The sequence below is a fragment of the Mytilus californianus genome, unplaced genomic scaffold, assembly GCF_021869535.1.
Source record: "Mytilus californianus isolate M0D057914Y unplaced genomic scaffold, xbMytCali1.0.p SCAF_13, whole genome shotgun sequence".
NCBI lineage: Eukaryota > Metazoa > Mollusca > Bivalvia > Mytilida > Mytilidae > Mytilus > Mytilus californianus.
The window spans coordinates 20,383,856-20,402,226 of NW_026262615.1; the positions used below are offsets into that span (position 1 = coordinate 20,383,856).

General features: G+C 33.6%; 1 protein-coding gene across 1 annotated transcript; it reads left to right on the forward strand.

The window, feature by feature from the left end:
- The first annotated feature begins 217 nt into the window (after nucleotides 1–217).
- LOC127723347 (protein quick-to-court-like) lies at nucleotides 218–9,251 on the forward strand. The gene is made up of 4 exons (XM_052229926.1): nucleotides 218–367; nucleotides 4,553–5,498; nucleotides 7,009–7,104; nucleotides 8,613–9,251. The coding sequence occupies exons 2-4, from the start codon at nucleotides 4,554–4,556 to the stop codon at nucleotides 8,937–8,939; spliced, it is 1,368 nt and encodes a 455-aa protein (XP_052085886.1). The 5' UTR covers nucleotides 218–367; nucleotide 4,553; the 3' UTR covers nucleotides 8,940–9,251.
- Nucleotides 9,252–18,371: the final 9,120 nt, after the last annotated feature.

The window sequence follows — 18,371 nt, forward strand, 5'->3', positions numbered from 1 at the left end:
GTTCACAAATATCAAAATATGAACATACAAACAAAATAATAAAAAGTTCGCATTATATAATGAACAGGTGTTGATGTAACCATGACTGCATGGTAAACTACTAATATCATAACCCGAGACTTTTACCTATTACGGGACGGACGGACGGACGGACGAACAGACGGATGTAGTCCACAAGACCATTAATAACAATGTCCCCTTTACGTTTGCAGGCTGAACATAACACCTTGATCATATTGATGACATACTTGTAATCAATTCATAAAAATATTTATAAAATATTTCATTCTGAAAATCAATTTGTAAAAGCATGCGCACAAAATCTGCAACACGTTGACAGATCTATAAATATCGATGGTTTAAGAAGGTAAGTAGAGTTCGTTATTATATTTCTTTATTCTTTATCACTAGTTAAACGTTTTGGTTAATGTACATTATAACATTTGTTAAACTTGTGATCGCCATAACGGAATTGAAGCCATGTCAATCGCTAATATTGATGAGGCGAGTTCTATGTACTCTTTAAAACTGTTACATTAAACAACTCTCTTCTCCTTTGTGTCATCTGATGACTGGAATTTATTATTAAACGGTCTAAACAATATTTGTGGTCAAGAAAATTGTATTTGCTAGACAAACAAAGGATATGGGGTATCTATCCATGACACAAAATCAGTACATGCACAGCAAAAATAAAAAAAACCCCAAAGAATTAGCGCTTTTATTGCTATTCTTCAGCTCAAAGTCACAATGAGGCCTACAACACGGAGCACATTGTATTGTCTTAGTGAAATTTATAGATACAAAGAGATGTTCGGTTATATGTCAATAAGACTGGCAATTATTTTCGTGTTATTATTAGTTTTTTGTCTCATGCTTAAAAACTGCAGTTATTATGTTCGTGTTTTTATGCTGAAAGTCATTATTTGATGCGTTTTATTAAGTTTTCAGATAGATAGAAATTCATCGTTCAAGAATTGAAATTAGTCAAAATGCATAATTAAAAACTTTTATCAACGTACTTTCCATGTACGTAGGTTTCACATAAAAATGATGATCTTTATTAAAAAAAAGTTGGATATACGGTACCAGTACTATATGTGCTACAAAAACATTCATGTCCAATTTAGTCAGAGTCAACTCTTCGGAATTTTTGTTTGTAAAAAAAAAACAACCCAAAAATGATAGAAAGTATCAAGCCTAACTCTTTTTGTTTTATATAGGGAAACATAGTTTCAGATACATGGTTGAGAATTATATGCAACAGGTAGTCATGGAAGTTATAATTGTAAGCCAAGCGTATATACATCATTTGAAAACGTTTAATTGTGCCTATTGTAACTGCTTGATTTTAAACACATCACACACTCAGTTGATTTATTTTAGTTATTCGAATATCCTATATATATGCTGTACACAAGGATTGATGCAACCCGACTCTAACGACTCTGTTTGAATCATAAGGAATTCGATTAAATACCAAATTTCAAGTTCCTTTCCCAAAATCGCTTCTTTTGAAGAAAATGATTTCCGAGAATTTTGTATATAACTACAGCAAAATGACCGTGCACGCCGCTTCACTATTCCTTTTTAGCTATGTAGCCTCTTACATTACTTTGACTTTCCAGACCTTAGTATTGAATCCGATTTATTGATTGATTGTTGGTGTTTAACGCAACTTTCATTATACTCCTGGCTTTATCACAGATGCCAGTTTGTAATTGAATCTGAATACTTTTTTGAGTGTGAACCCAGAAAACCTCTCCGAAACTCCAGGCAGTCACATACGTTTAAGTAAGATTCAACTCTTGGTAGCTTGACTGTGCAGGATATTCATTGTTTATTTTAATTATTATAGTCTAGATATGTAATATGAGACACGTTCGCACGTAAAACTGATTAAACTCCTCTTATAGTGTCTGAACCATGTTAGGCTATCTGAACCGGGTAATGTTCGTTGTTGTTTGTCTTTGTTTGTGTGTCTGTTTTCTTGAAGGAATCGGTTGTTGAAGGTTGGTGTATTCTGTTGTACTATCTTATTTTTTTGGCCAGTCCTGTTATCAGTTTTATATTTTTAATTGCCACAATCAATCATCTCGAACGACTATTTCTATAATCACGACAACCTTTTGGATTGATTGATTGATTTATTGGTGTTTAACGCCACTTTCAGCACTAATGGCTATTTTGTGGCGGTCAGTTTTTATTGGTAGAGAAAGCCGGATTGCCCAGAGGGAACCACCGACCTTCAGCAGGAAAACTGACAATCCTAGTCAATCACTGAGATTGGAGTCGAGCACATCTGCCAAGTGCGGGGTTCGACCTCACAAAGGCTCAGTGTTGACAGGCTAGTGATACAGTAGTTTACTACTTAAAACACGGCCCCGAGGTCCCTACAACCTTTTGGACAACCCTTTGATAATGATGATAAAATAGTAAAACGTATTCAAGTCGATACCTATGAATAATACACGAGGATCTGGATGGGGTTTACAGAAATAATGGGCCAAAAAGTGCAGAATAAAGGGAAAAAAGAATAGAGAATAATGATGTGTTAAAATATAAAGAATAGAGAATAATGGGCACAAAATATCAAGAATAGAGAATAATGGGCACAAAATATCAAGAATAGAGAATAATGGGCACAAAATATCAAGAATAGAGAATAATGGGCACAAAATATCAAGAATAGAGACAAAATATATTAAAAATTAAAGAATAAAGAAATGAAGAACCCCCATCCAGACCCTCATACAGACCCTCATCCAGACCCTCATACATGTTTAAGCATGGATATTGATTATGAATTACTCCAAAAACGCGTTAAAAATGTGTAATTAATCTATAACAGCGATGATATATGTGTAATTAATCTATAACAGCGATGATATATGTGTAATTAATCTATAACAGCGATGATATGTCATGCAGAGATATTAGTGAGCTTCGTGTTAATTTGCTCATTTTTTAGTTTTCTATGTGTTTTGTGGACTGATTCGTCTTTTCGTCGTTTTTCGTTGTTGCCATGGCATTGTCAGTTTTTCTTCGACTTCTGAGTTTTTAATGTCATGTACCTTGCATTTGGTATCTTCCGATTTTTATCAGTAGGGTATGGATATTTTTAATGGATCTTTAGAAAACATCAGCCAAATGAAGTTGGACTTGCTATCTAGGAGGCTTTAATATGGAAACTTATTAGACTCATTTAATTTGCTTTGAGTCATTATAAAGGATGTGAATCAAGAGAAAACGGCGAAATATAATGCATTCTTCAACTCTCGTCTTAACTCGACAGATTCCGTTATTCACCTAACCAGGAGATACCGGGTTCACACGAGGATTGCCGACTGCATTCTTCAATTTCTAGTAGATATGGATATTGAATATCATAATAAAGCTTGAAGTTTTTTTTCATTGATCCCCTTCACCTTCTAGGAACGATATTTTAATCTGAAAATGCGTTTGCAATTTAAACTGAGACTGAAATTTGTACATACTAGTATTGTGTACACTTCTTTTACAATTAGTCTACCATGTAAACATGGTAAACGAAAATACATAAATTATCATTCAAACTAATTCAAAAAAATAAAAAAAGACTGCTAGTATATTTGTACAAAGCATTCGCGTTTCTACTTTTATTAACATTAATTAACTATTGGAATTATAATTGAATTATACCGATCCTTTCAAATATATCATTACAATTTGATACAAATGAAATTGATCAAGAAATACACGATTGAATGTACATGATATAAACAATAAAAAGACAACAGCTGTGGTTGTTATTTACCAAGGGACATGGTAATCCATACGTAGATAGATATATATGACTCATGTAAGTTTTAACATGAAATTAACATGTACAAATCGCATATGTAGAAACATATCGGGTCAAGTGTATCTTGCACACAAACTGGTTGAGATTGTTCCATCATTTGGACCAGTAACGGACGGTGCCGTCGTCAACTTTAGACCGTTATAAGTAGTATATTGGGCTTCACCTCACCATACAATCAGGACAATACATATTTCGCTTTTTAATGAACATGTACATGTTATAGTGCAACGTGAACACGTTTTCTTGTTTATTATAGTCATTCAACATTTTTTAAATAGAGGTAAATACTTGAGGCAAAGTATAGTTAATTCAGTTTTTTTAAAGTATTGTACTAAGTTAAACAACTACTAAGCTTATAAAGTTGGAGAGTAACACTAATCATATAGTAGTGTATTGTTTTATATCATGTTATTCTATGTAGTGGTAACAGATTTTCATCCCGCCTTTTATCAATTTCGATTACTAATATGTTTGAAATAATAAATAATGTCCTCAGCAACTTTTCGATATGTATTTGAAGTGTCTATTAAAAAGATTGATTTAAACTTTATACCAATTACATGATAATAGCAACACTACTGATAAAGAATGAAAAAAGAAAAAAAAAGGAAAGATCTTTTAGATAACCAAGTAGGAATTCAGTGATAAAAACTAATGAAGCCATTTAACATATAATATGGTGATTACACATGCCTGCTATTATTACAGGATGCAACAGATGGAGGAAAATAAAGAACCTGCAATAGATTGTATGTGTGGTCTAGAAGAACAGGCAGTGGTATTTGAAGATACTGGTGATTTGGACACAACAAAAAATACACAAAATACATTAGAAAACCTGACTTTGTCTAGTTTTGAGAAGTCCGACGTAGACACTGACAGTCTGGAAAGTGTCTCAGTATCATCATCAATACTACCGGCAGTGATGAAAAACGGAAGTATCGAACCGGAAGTGATATTAGCAAATGGAAATGTTGAAGACGAATCACTTGATGTCCTTAAAAATTTGAAAAATACATCTGGTTCAAGTTTTTCGAATGGTTGTTCCTCAGTTTCAAACGATGAGTCACCATTGCATACTTCTCTTTTAAACAAAAGTAAAACAGGAAATATGAAAGGACCAACGTCAGGAAAGAAATTGTTCAAGAACAAAACCTTTGACTTTAGTCACGTGAAATCTAGAACAAATTCAAATTTCCATAAATTTAGGGACATAAACAAACCAATATCACCATCAGACAGAAGAATGTCTGAGTCCTGCATTTTACAGACCTCTTCAGAAAGCCATGGTATCCGCGAGACCAGATTGAGTCGATCGAGATTTGAAAGATGTCATGTGGCGCATGATAGTAACGAGTGCGAGGGAAATGATTACTTAACCCCAACACAAAAGAAAGACAATTTGATAAAAGACCTGAAAAATGAAGTGAAAGAACTGAAAAAGTTACTAAGTGATAAAACAAAAGAACAAGAGTCAGACAGAGAAAATTTTGAGAAGAAACTAGAAATTATGATGGGGGAAAAGGGGACTGAGATTGTCATATTAAAGAGTGATATAGAGACACTTGAAAAAAAGAACGAAGACTTGCTGAAGTCATACCAAGTCTCAGTCAACACAATTAATATACTGGAAGATACTATCAGAGAACTTAAAGTATGTAGTCGTAACAGTTTGGGTTTTCGGTAACAAAAATACACTAATTGAACATAGAAATGATTCAAGCTAATCGTGTTTGGCTTGGAAGTATTTTGTTCTGTACGTAAATAAAGTATACTGCTAATTAGTTAATACTCCGATGGAGACTATGTATTCTATTATTCAGATTTGTTCTGAAAGAATCACGCTGTATAGCAAACTTCATACAGACCCATCTAAACTCAACTAAACAATACAACTTTTTTTCTGAACTGAACATCAGATTGCTAATTTATGTTTTGAGGGCCAAAGAAACTGTCAACGCCTTGGCAAAAAAATACCCCCAGGAAACGATGAAAAGACAAACAAGTCCACAAACTAAAATCTTAATATGATCTCAAGTACACAGGGAAATTTCACTCACATCAATTTCACGTGAATTTAAGTTCATGTGAATCTCACATGAAATTCACGTGAATTTCACCTCAAACGGGCTTATACGTGAAACTCACGTGAAATCAGTTCATGTGAGTTTTACGTGAATCTCATGTGAAACTCTCGTGAATTTCACGTGAAAATCACATGATTGTTTTTACGTGAAATTCATGTGATTTTTTAAAATAAAGTAATTCAAATAACATCTAAATTTTCAAATTTAATTAAAATCATGAAAAATACCAATATTTTTTTGTAAAGTTCACGTGTAATGCATGTGAAAATTTTCACATGAGATTCATGTGAATCTCAATTCATGTGAAATTCACATGAAAATTTTCACGTGAGTTTCATGTATAAGCTCGTTTGAGATGAATCTCACGTGAAATATTTCACGTGAGCAAATTTTGCCTGTGTACCCGGAAGAGTTAGAAGATCCTGCTCCACATGTGACACCCGACACGACGCAAACAGTGAGTGAATTGGAGCATGGAAACAATATGATCCACATTAGCTTGTTAGCTTGTTAGCCGAACTTCTAACGGATTGCAAGGAATCATGTATAGTAGAACATTTATTGTAAATGGAATTGCGGAGTAGGGGTTTAAAGCCGTTTTTTTGGAAGGGGGTCTAAGTTCACGAATGAAATCGACCTTTATCTATAAGACCGATACAACTGTTGGTTTCCAGAAACATAAGTGATTTGTTGATTTTAACGGTTTAAGATTATATTTGCTACTCTGTCTAAAGGTGTGTACACGGTACGATTTTCATTTCGATTTTCATTCGAATTTTACCTGTGTACCTGCTTTCGACTAAAATAGCACCGTGTAAACACTGAAATGGTATGTCGTTTGGTAAACCGAATGGAAAATCGTATCGTGTGAACAGAACGCTGTACGATTTACCTGGAGGACGGTATCAAATCGGATTGAAAAGTTGATGGAAAATCGTACCGTGTAAACAAACATTTAGTGTTCGTGTTATATTGTGATTTCCAAAATATTTTAGTAAGGCATAGGAACAAATTTTTTGTATGGTCTAATAGACATAAAAATTATTTATCAGTTTTTATAAAATCGTTTTATTCCAGGAGGCCATGGTTGAGAAAGAAAGGAATAATGAGAAAGTGTTTTTGGAAACTTATAGAAAAGGTCAAATGTCAGCACTGTTTGAAAGAAACGAAGAGGTAAAAGAGTTATAAAATATAAGTTTAGATGTTAGTATGAAGTACGGATATATTCATGAAAATTGAATACACGTATTCTTAAAAGCAATTCACTCCAAGACGGTGTAATATACTGGCTCAAGCTTTTAAGTTACATTCGAGACTAAAATGTAGCGTGATCGACTTCTAGCAAAACTATTTAATGGTAGGGGCCGTCCTGAACTGATTTGAGAGTCCATTGTTATTCATAACAATAGAAATTGATTATTTTTTCAAATAGCATGAACATAAGAAATTACTAATAGTGTTCACTGTTAGAGCATCTATTTTGAATAAAGAAAAATCCTTTAAATACACCTTTGCTTGAAGGTAAAATTTTTGATCCCAGTCGTATGTGATGAGATTTGAAAGATGTCATGTGTCGCTTGACAGTAACGAGTGCGAAGGAAATGATTACCTAACCCCAACACAAAAGAAAGACAATTTGATAAAAAAACTGAAAAATGAAGTGAAAGAACTGAAAAAGTTACTAAGTGATAAAACAAAAGAACAAGAGTCAGACAGAGAAAATTTTGAGAAGAAACTAGAAATTATGATGGGGGAAAAGGGGACTGAGATAGTCATATCAAGGGCCGTCCTGAACTGATTTGAGAGTGTTCACCAAATGTTGAAGACTTGACTGTGACTTTGATAGGAAGAACACAATAAAAATTCTTGTTCCTTTGTATTTGTTTCTCACATAAGCATGTTATATTGTTCAATGAATTCATACACTTTATCCTTTCTTTTCCACTCAAAATCGGTTTTTGATAATTTTTTCTGGTATTGAATAACATTAATCCAAGATCGTGGAGGTATTTAATTATACATCTCAGGCTTTTAAATGTATAGACTTGAACGTTCCTGATGAATGTCAATCCTGTAAAGTGCATTGGATACACGAGATCTACCAAGGATTATTTTCGATAACCATTTGTACTAAAAGTTGCCACATTCGCCGGCTAGCCTCTTTCTCGTACGATGCGATGTCGGGGAACATCGTTCTTTTGGATACTACGTTGCTGTCTGTTTGTTTTGTTCACACATCGTTGTCAATATAATGGAATTTAATGCGACTGTCATACAAGTGAGAGGTTTAGCTAGCTGTAAAACCAGGTTTAATTCACCGTTCTACATAAGAAAATGCCTGTACCAAGTCAGGAATATGACAGTTGTTATCCATTCGTTTGATGTGTTTGAGCTTTTGATTTTGCCATTTGATAATAGACTTTCCGTTTAGAAATTTCCTCGGAGTTCGATATTTTTGTTATTTTACTTTTTGCTATGCAATAATGGTTAAACCATTATATAATTCATTTGCAGGAATTAGGAATTTAGAAACGAAAAATATGTTCTCAAATATGTCGTTATATATCTTAATGCATTTTTTGATGTAGAAAGCGGGGACATCTACAAACCTTATGTCTCTAGAAAATAATGTCTCATATTGTATAGAGTTTAATTTTGTTTACTCATGTTTTGGTTTTTAGTTGGAAAGGATTGCTGTATCATGTGATGGATCAAGAATAACAATTAAAGAACTGTTACAAAAACTTTTACTTACGGAAACAGAACTCGGAAAATGGCAATCGATACGCCGACAGGAATCATATGACGAAGCTCCTAAACCGGAAACGGAAGCAGCTGTAACACTCAGATTTCTCAAGGACGCATTCTTTCATTATGCCACAGACACCAAAGATTGTGACTTTCATTTAAGAGCAATGATAAGGATTTTAAACTTCACTGATGTACAGAAAAAGAAAATAGCAGACAGTATTGTTTCGAAAAGGAAACATAAACATTCATCAATATAGCTTTACTTAATCGGGTGCAGATATACTCTACGTTAGTTAGCATGTGATCGAGTACTCTTGAAAAATAAGTGTCTTTCTATTGATGATTTTGTGGATAAATCATACAGATCTAGAATAGTTTAACTGTGAAATCAAATGAGAGCTAACTGATACAAAATTGATTAAAGACTAAAGAAAAAAAAAAAAAAAAAAAAAAAAACTGTGTAATGCATACACAATTCATACAGAAATAAAACTAGTTTTTGGTTTATTTTTTGAATAATTTGGAATATTTTCTTTATTTGATCTAGTGAAATAAATAAATCTGAAGTATTTTTGTGTTGTTGTATTAAGTGTATGGTGATTATAAATTGATGTTGAGGATGGTGGATTGGTGTTAAACGTTTAGTGACAAATGTTACATGCATATCAAGGCTAAATCATGTTAATGTGAAATGAATATGAACCCTGATTGATACTTGACTCGACACGCTGATCTGCATTTTTAACAGTCCATAAAAGACATATTATTTTGATTTCGAGCCGACCAATCTTTTGCACCTACTGCAAAATTACACATGCTTAGCAGAGGAGCAGTGAATACTATTTATCAACACTTTAGTTTGACGTACACGGGGAAAGAATCAGTACCAGTAAAAGTATGAGATGAACTGGTATGTTAAAGAAATATGTTTTCTATCAGGAAACCAGTTTTTTTTTATGAAAACAGTCGCCATCATGAATTAGTTTATAGTTGATAACAGCGATTCTATACTCCAAACAAACCTGTGTATTATTAAATCAAAATAAATGTCGTGCGTCCGAAGCATACTTCCACCAGGAACACTCCAACCAAATGATTTGAAAGACAAAGTTACTGATCCATAAAGCCCTCGTGTTCCGGATAGTCCGAATTGCATCATTAATGGTTTTGTCATATTTGTGATTAAGGCACCTACTAATGAATATACTTTACAAGCGCAGAACAAGTGATCCATATATAGCAGAAGATGTCTATCCTAATGACACGTGGTCTGATTCCGTTTGGAGTCACGTGATTGTGATTGTTGTCACTTAAAAGTTTGTCTATTTATAACTGGACTTATGATATACATGTAGTAACTGTATACTACCAATATATTTAATACCTCTTTTTCAGATGTGTGTTTTTTTTTACCTGCATCGCCGAATCCAAAAGGAGGTATCGTAACCGCTGGACTCTGTCTGTCCGTCCTTCCGTTCGTCCGAAGGACCGATGGTAGTAAACTTTCTTGGCTTCTATGGAAGGGAAAGATTTTATATTTGGTCTGCAGGTTGATAATGTTCAGTTGTAGCGAGTAAGTAATTGTTTCATCATCCGTAAGGCGCGTCCTGTTTGCCGACTGTTCAAAATTTTACAACACTTATTGTACAAGTAAATGATTTCAAAGTTTTCTTGGCTTCTATGAAGTTGAATGGTTTAATATTTGGTCTGCAGCTTGATCATGTTTAGCTGTAGGGAGTAAGCTATTTTTACATCCGCCGTTTAGCAACTTTTTGATGACGATAGTAAGAAATTTTGCAAAACTCATTATACAAAACAAATTTTGATCAAAGTTTTATTGACTTCTATACAGGTGAATGGTTTAATATTTGGTCTGCAGCTTGGTTATGTTCGGTTGTAGTGAGTAAGGAATGTTTTAATCTGCCGTGTAGCCACTTCCTGTTTGCGGATAGCTTGAAATGTTACAACACTTATTGTCGTCAAACACGTAAATTCTCGTCAAAGGTTTGTTGCCTTCAATGAAAGGGAATGATCAGTTATGCTTCAGTATACATGCAACCCAAATCAATAACATGCAGCGACGCAGGTCCAGATTCGGTATGGTCTTGTTTTATTCTTGCAATTGTGTAGGATCTAATTGCGGAAACATGTGCATCGTTGGGAGAGTTGATTGGATTAGTCCAACTATTGGAGGACAGCCGTGAATCCCTCAACTGTCATTGAACATGTAATGTTCTCTTCCAAGTGGTTCTACTCTATTATTATTTCAAGGACGAAAGAGTTCTTTATAACCTCTGTATTGTGATCAACGAGTTTACATGATCTGCCGTGTTTTAGTTTCTGGTCGAACAACACTATTTGAATTTTGAAAATCATTAGTGTTTCGCTTTTGCGTTTGTTCCGTAAGATTGCAATGTGAGCAATGCGGTTTTGATCTTCTTTATTCTTTGATTTTACATGGGTCTCAATAGCAAATGACTGCACAATATTCCATTACAGACCGCACCAGGACTAGGTATGCTGGTTTCTTGCAGACCTTGGGAGTCATTTGCGTAAGTATATCATCAGAGAATCTAACGTACAGCTTGCCTTGGTATATGAATGGTTCACCTTAGGTCATCTGATACTTTATGACCTATATATATATATATGTTTATTGTTTTCTGTTTGGTATTAAATTTTTAATTAAGATCCATTTATTACACCTTGTGATCCGTTTATTTGGCAATCGCCAATGGCAGTCAGCAGGGTTTAAGAACATTTGTTGTTCGACCTGTTAGTCAAATGCGTTTTGTTAAAATATACTTTTTCACTTTTTTGGTCTTTTGGAAAATGTTGTTTGTGCTGTATTTAGACCCCTCTAACAAGAAATTTGTTTTTGCATGCACACGTATAAAAATTGCGGTTTTTATCCAACGCAATCATAGGTTTGAACGTTGTTTTCAATTTAGACTTGTTTATATTTTTTCGTTTGGGCTTGTATTATATTTGCCTTCGGGTTTATATGATCCGTTCATCCTAATTTGACTCCTCAAAATTCGAGAGTCTATCCTAAATTGAGGTAAATTACTTGGCCTTCCAAATACTGTTTCGATTCCTAACATCACTGAAGAGACATTAATTGTCGAAATCCGGATATGGTGTACAAAAATCTGTGCACCTTTGTTTGCGGTATACCATCTCTGCCGCAAGTTTATTGTTTTCTGTTTTGTATTAAATTTTTAATTAAGATCCATTTATTACACCTTGTGATCCGTTTATTTGGCAATCGCCAATGGCAGTCAGCAGGGTTTAAGAACATTTGTTGTTCGACCTGTTAGTCAAATGCGTTTTGTTAAAATATACTTTTTCACTTTTTTGGTCTTTTGGAAAATGTTGTTTGTGCTGTATTTAGACCCCTCTAACAAGAAATTTGTTTTTGCATGCACACGTATAAAAATTGCGGATTTTATCCAACGCAATCATATGTTTGAACGTTGTTTTCAATTTAGACTTGTTTATATTTTTTCGTTTGGGCTTGTATTATATTTGCCTTCGGGTTTATATGATCCGTTCATCCTAATTTGACTCCTCAAAATTCGAGAGTCTATCCTAAATTGAGGTAAATTACATGGCCTTCCGAATACTGTTTCGATTCCTAACATCACTGAAGAGACATTAATTGTCGAAATCCGGATATGGTGTACAAATCTTTGCACCTTTGTTTGCGGTATACCATCTTTGCCGCAAGTTTATTGTTTTCTGTTTGGTATTAAATTTTTAATTAAGATCCATTTATTACACCTTGTGATCCGTTTATTTGGCAATCGCCAATGGCAGTCAGCAGGCTTTAAGAACATTTGTTGTTCGACCTGTTAGTCAAATGCGTTTTGTTAAAATATACTTTTTCACTTTTTTGGTCTTTTGGAAAATGTTGTTTGTGCTGTATTTAGACCCCTCTAACAAGAAATTTGTTTTTGCATGCACACGTATAAAAATTGCGGTTTTTATCCAACGCAATCATAGGTTTGAACGTTGTTTTCAATTTAGACTTGTATATATATATATATATATATATATATAAGGATTTGTTTAGTCTTTTACGTGGTTACATGTATGTAGTTGATATAAGTGTATTCATATTTGTTTTAATCCTCATTACTTAGTATTTTAAGCGTCAAATTTCATTCCCCATTTTGCTGCGCATACTACAAGCGATTCAAGTTCTTCTTGGAGAATCTGGTATTGTTGTTGGTGTTGACTTCTGTAGAGTAATCAGTTATTTGCAAGCATACGCACTTGAGCACTTGGTTGATACGGCTGCCTGTGCACTGTTATTTCCCGAAGTTATAATCAGCTCAATAGTCATGTTCCCCGTATTGACATGATTTCAAACATATGTTTGTTAAATTCCCCGTTTATTAATTAAGAAATTTCTACGAAAATAAGGTTCCAACTTTTTCATGCTCAGTTGACTTTATATACATTTGTCTACTCTTTTAGGCCACTTTGGTCATATAGCTCCGTTGGGATGTATTCATACAATATATTTTGGTTCGAATGTACACACTAAGATTTTACGCTGTCAGGTAGGTCGTTGATGTCGCAGAGGAAGATCAGTGGTTCAAATACAGTGCATTGTAGGACTCGAGATTTTACATAGGCTTTTACATGCATGGAGCCAAATATGTTTTTTTCTATCTATCCCATATGTTTTCAGCGTCGCAAGTAGTTTGTCTTCTTGTATAGCCATGTCGAGTTGAATCTTATTGTCAAATAACTTTAGGAAACTTCTGTTGTAACCACAAGCTGTGATGAATAGGAATACCCCATCGTATGGTGTTTACATATCTCAGTTGATACGTTATGCTCGTGCATGTTCACACTATGCGGACTTCATATAAATGAGTGTGCTCCTTACGCAGAAACTGATCCAACAGAGTTGTGAGGAGGAAAGATTAAAAATGACACCATCACGAATTGGATGATCTATACGATGTGTCTGTGTCTAAACTAACTAACGACATGTTTACCACGTCTTAGATTGTGGTTTACCATTTACGTCGTCTTGTCTGCTAAGTACCGAATGTGACATATTCCCGAATATGACTGTTTTGCCGAGTGTGAATTCGCATTGCTATTAGCATGATTAGACGTGTCTCGGTATTCATACATCCAACATTCATGTATTTAGTTATGATGTTTCTTGTGTAAGTCTTGTTAGATATTGTGTTATGTCTTATCGTTTGTGGTTTGAATTCTATTTTTATTTTCTATATGTATGTAAAAGTTAAGATAATTAATCAGCTAGTTCATTTATATGATTTTTAGTTTAAAGCAACTATATGCACAGGATTTAATGTTTTTACACAGTTTTTATTTAGAAGAAAAACCGACATGGCCAGAAAATACAAATAATTACACCATTACTAACACAATTCTATATTAATATTCTTGTAATGGTTGGAAAATACATAAAATAATACCATTTAAAACTTAATCCCAATTTTATATTCTATTTTTAGAAATTTACCTGTGACGTCACTTTTTGTGGCGTTGATACATTCGTGTGATGCACAGTTCATAATTCTATTGTGGTGTACGGGTGTAATGTCGTATGGGAGGTGTCTGTTGTTATTCTGTGGTTTACATGTTGTAAAGTACTATTATATTATATTATTTATTTATGTATTTATCCGTTCCTGGGTGTTCTTGCGTTTGTTTGTACTGTATTCCTGTCACGTAATGTTGTCATTTTAGCGATATTTTTAACATTGCCATAAAACTAGGTTCAACCCACCATTTTTTCTTAAAATGTCCTGTACCAAGTCAGGAATATGGCAGTTGTTATCAAATAGTCCGTTTCTATGAATGGTGGCGTTGTTTTTGTAGCAGTTCAGTGATTCTGTTGTTCCGTTGTTTTCCTCTTATGGTTGATGTGTTTCCCTCGGTTTTGGTTTGTGACCCGGATTTGTTTTCGCTTAATCGACTTATGACTATTGAACAGCAGTATACTACTGTTGCCTTTATATGCCTTGATGTGAATCCATGGTTTAATACTGTCAGTATTTTGTGCTTTCCCATGTGTTTTAGTATGCGGTTGAAGATAATGTGTTCCAACATCTAGCAAGATACAAGTGTAAGATCATGTTAGTAAAACTGGACTGCAGTTTTATTTCAAATGGACGTTTTCCTTTTTAAATACAGGAGCAAATTTACACTTAACAAGTCTTCTATTATGGTTAAACTACCGATAGTTTTGGGGGATAATATAACGTGAATTTAGATGCGCACCCTTTTCACGATTCTACTTTTCTCCGATTAATGTTTATACATTTACCAATGGCTTCACTCCCACGATTGCATGTCTGTAACTGAAATTCGCAATTTAAAATCTTTCGAAATCGAAATTATCCCAATGACGTGACGATATTTTCGTTTTCGGCAACGCTGTTAGGGAATTTGTTTCTTTGCTACGAAACAAAATAAGTAAATGTACAGTACGCTCTTTTATGAAATTAGATTAAGTGAATTAACATCTCTTATATGACTAAGTTGAAAAAAAATGTTTGAACAGTCGTTGTAATAAGACAATACCCTTAATACATTAATTAGATGCAAATTCTTACAAATGAGTTGCATTCCTCTTTCAAAATTTACTTATTTCATTGAAGATCTAGACAGATTTTTCATTACATTTTACAATTCAAGATGGCCGAAGATACCAAAAAGCTACCTACAATTTATTCTTTTAGCATACGGTGCTTTTGCAAATAATGGACAATCCCATCTTGCTTTAAAATCGAGACTGGTTATTGCAGTTGTAAAATATATGTTCTACTACTTCTTTCTTCATATTCTTATACATACGTTTCATTTTCAGGTAAATATTACAACATTATTATTACCTGTTACGGTACATGTGTTTGTCATTTACATAAAGCCATATCGAATGTCTTTAACAGTAACGCAAACTTGTTTAAATATGTTTTATGTCATGAAATTGTTTTGTTTCACGAACTACAACACAATACAGTGCTTTAACTGTATTTGAATATCAATATTTTAGAATTAGGAAAACATGAATGCCTGCAAGCTTGTAATACTGATTTTTGCAATAGATTTTGCACATGGAAACGAGAAAAGATTAATTGACTCCTCCAATGGTAAGACTTCGAATAATCCGTTTCTGTGGATGCTTATAAGGCAGTCAGACAGAACGGCGACAAAGTTAGTCGTATAGAAGAAAAATTTGACAAGCTGGACGCAAAACAAGATGAGCTTCGAAAATTTACACGTGAAAATGCGAAGCATTTGAACGAGATAACATCAAAATTTTCCCACTTTCGGGAATCGGTAAACCTCGCTTCGATGGTAAATAATATTTCAACCATAGAGACAGAGCAACTACAAATGAGGTTGCTAATTGAGGAGCTAATGACTTCAAACACTAAACTTAAAACAAAGTTTGAAGGTATACAGTCGGAATTAACTTCTCTGAAGACTCCATGTAATGCAGGACAAGCACAACGCACTAAACTTCGAATACAGTGTAAAAAAACTGACACAAACTTAGTCAAACTACACAACAAAATAGTGGCTTCTCAAAGGAAAGCAGCACAAAGATGGAGGACTTAGAAAAAGAATTATCTAAATGTTTGAAAGATGGTAAGTGTCATACTTGATAATCACTTGATTAAGTTTCAAAACATGATTAACAGTAAAATTGAAAATTTAAGTGGTTAATGTTGCAGATGCACAAGAAACCTTTAAGTTCTTAAGAATAAAAAAAATCGATTGACATCTAACATTCACTATGAAATATTCGAGTTTTATAGGACTTTTATTCTAATCTACTTGCAGGGGATATCATACATTGTCATATGTGAACAAGGTTGGAGATTATACGGAAAACATTGTTACTATTTTTCCCAAGACAAAATCACCTGGAATGCTGCAAAGGTAATGAATTCAAATAAAAGAGAACCCCATAAAAATACGATCTTGATTTACCCAATTTCAAATAAAACAGACCGAATAGATAATTAAAAAAGTATTTTTGTCGAATATACTGTTTTAAATATTTATACTTAATTTTCGGCTTCTCAGTTTAATACTAAATTACATAAAACTAGATACTTAAAAAGTGACAAATTAATTGAGGATAAAAATCTGGAAAAAATGAAATGAGAAACTGATTCGACTTTGTAAGGAAGGCTGAGGATAATGTTTTATTATCCTTTCCTTGGTTCTTTTTCCTTGATGATTCGTGATGCTCGACTTCAGGTTTTGGGTTCGATCCCTTACTGTGGCAAGCAATGTTTAACAAAATCAGTATTTGCTATATTCCTCTCTAAAAGTATTTCGTGCACTCACACAGTCCTGATATACTTTTCAGGAGCAAATGTACCGCATTAAATATTTTTTTCAGGATAATCACTTTCCATACAAATGCAGATATAAAAAAGATTATAGTCTAGTCATATGATGGTTGATTGTTTTGATTTGATTTTTGACAACATATTATCATGAGCTGTAATGATGACGATATTAATTCAAATTAAATAAAATTGAGAATGGAAATGGGGAATGTGTCAAAGAGACAACAACCCGACCAAAGAGCAGAAAACAGCCCAAGGCCATCAATGGGTCTTCAACACAGAGAGAAAATCCCGCACCCGGAGGCGGTCTTCAGCTGGTCCCTAAACAAAAATGTGTACTAGTTCAGTGAAAATGGTGGAAAGCATCTTTTATTCGACGAATAAATAAAATGATTTCAATGAACTCATTTGCTTCACATTTTATAGCTGATACACGGTTTTGGCCGAACAGTGTCCTATAGTTGTTTAAATCTTCGCCCTTTTGGCTCTAGAGTATAATTGTCTTACTGGCAATCATACCAATTATCATTTTTTTTTAAAGACTTTCACTTTGTCATATAGAAGAAATATATAGTTTAAATGATATACGTCTTAGATTATTCTTGACTGGATTGCTCAGAATATTGAGCCAGAGAATTGCGTTTATTCACTCGTTGATTTGCATTGGTTGATTTGTTTTACATTTAACCAATGAATCATTTTTTACCAACGAATACACTTTTGATGATCTGTGAGCAAGCTGCAATAAAAATGCTGTACTGTGATACTTGTACAACGAAAGTTCAATATTAGTCCCAGGACATTCAAACAAGGCGGAAATAGATATAAAGAAGTTCCCGGCTATGTGATATTATTTATCTCCATTTTATAAATAACAAGTTGGAATAAATCAGGTTTGTATGTATACATATAAATTTAAATTGAAACCAACGTTCAAACCTATGATTGCGTTGGATAAAAACCGCATTTTTTATACCTGTGCATGCAAAACAAATTTCTTGGTAGAGGGGTCTAAATACAGCACAAACATCATTTTCCAAAATACCAAAAAATTTGAAAAAGTATATTTAAACAAAACGCATTTGACGAGCAGGTCTAACAACAGATGTTCTTAAACCCTGCTGACTGACATTGGCGATTGCCAAATAAACGGATCGCAAGATGTAACAAAATGGATCTTTATTAATAATTTAATATCAAACAGAAAACAATATATATATTCGTATTTAACAACAACTACGCAAGTGATATTGCCGTGATCGAAGTATACAAGGAAAACAGGAATTTTTGAAACAAGCTTTTCACATATTACTGTTAAATATTGAGGTA

Bases quoted from the DNA above. Each gene is read 5' to 3' on its own strand.
- LOC127723347 (XM_052229926.1), top strand. From the start codon at position 4,554: ATGCAACAGATGGAGGAAAATAAAGAACCTGCAATAGATTGTATGTGT. The intron at 5,499-7,008 runs GTATGTAGTCGT...GTTTTATTCCAG, and splicing joins ATACTATCAGAGAACTTAAA to GAGGCCATGGTTGAGAAAGA. The intron at 7,105-8,612 runs GTAAAAGAGTTA...TTTGGTTTTTAG, and splicing joins TGTTTGAAAGAAACGAAGAG to TTGGAAAGGATTGCTGTATC.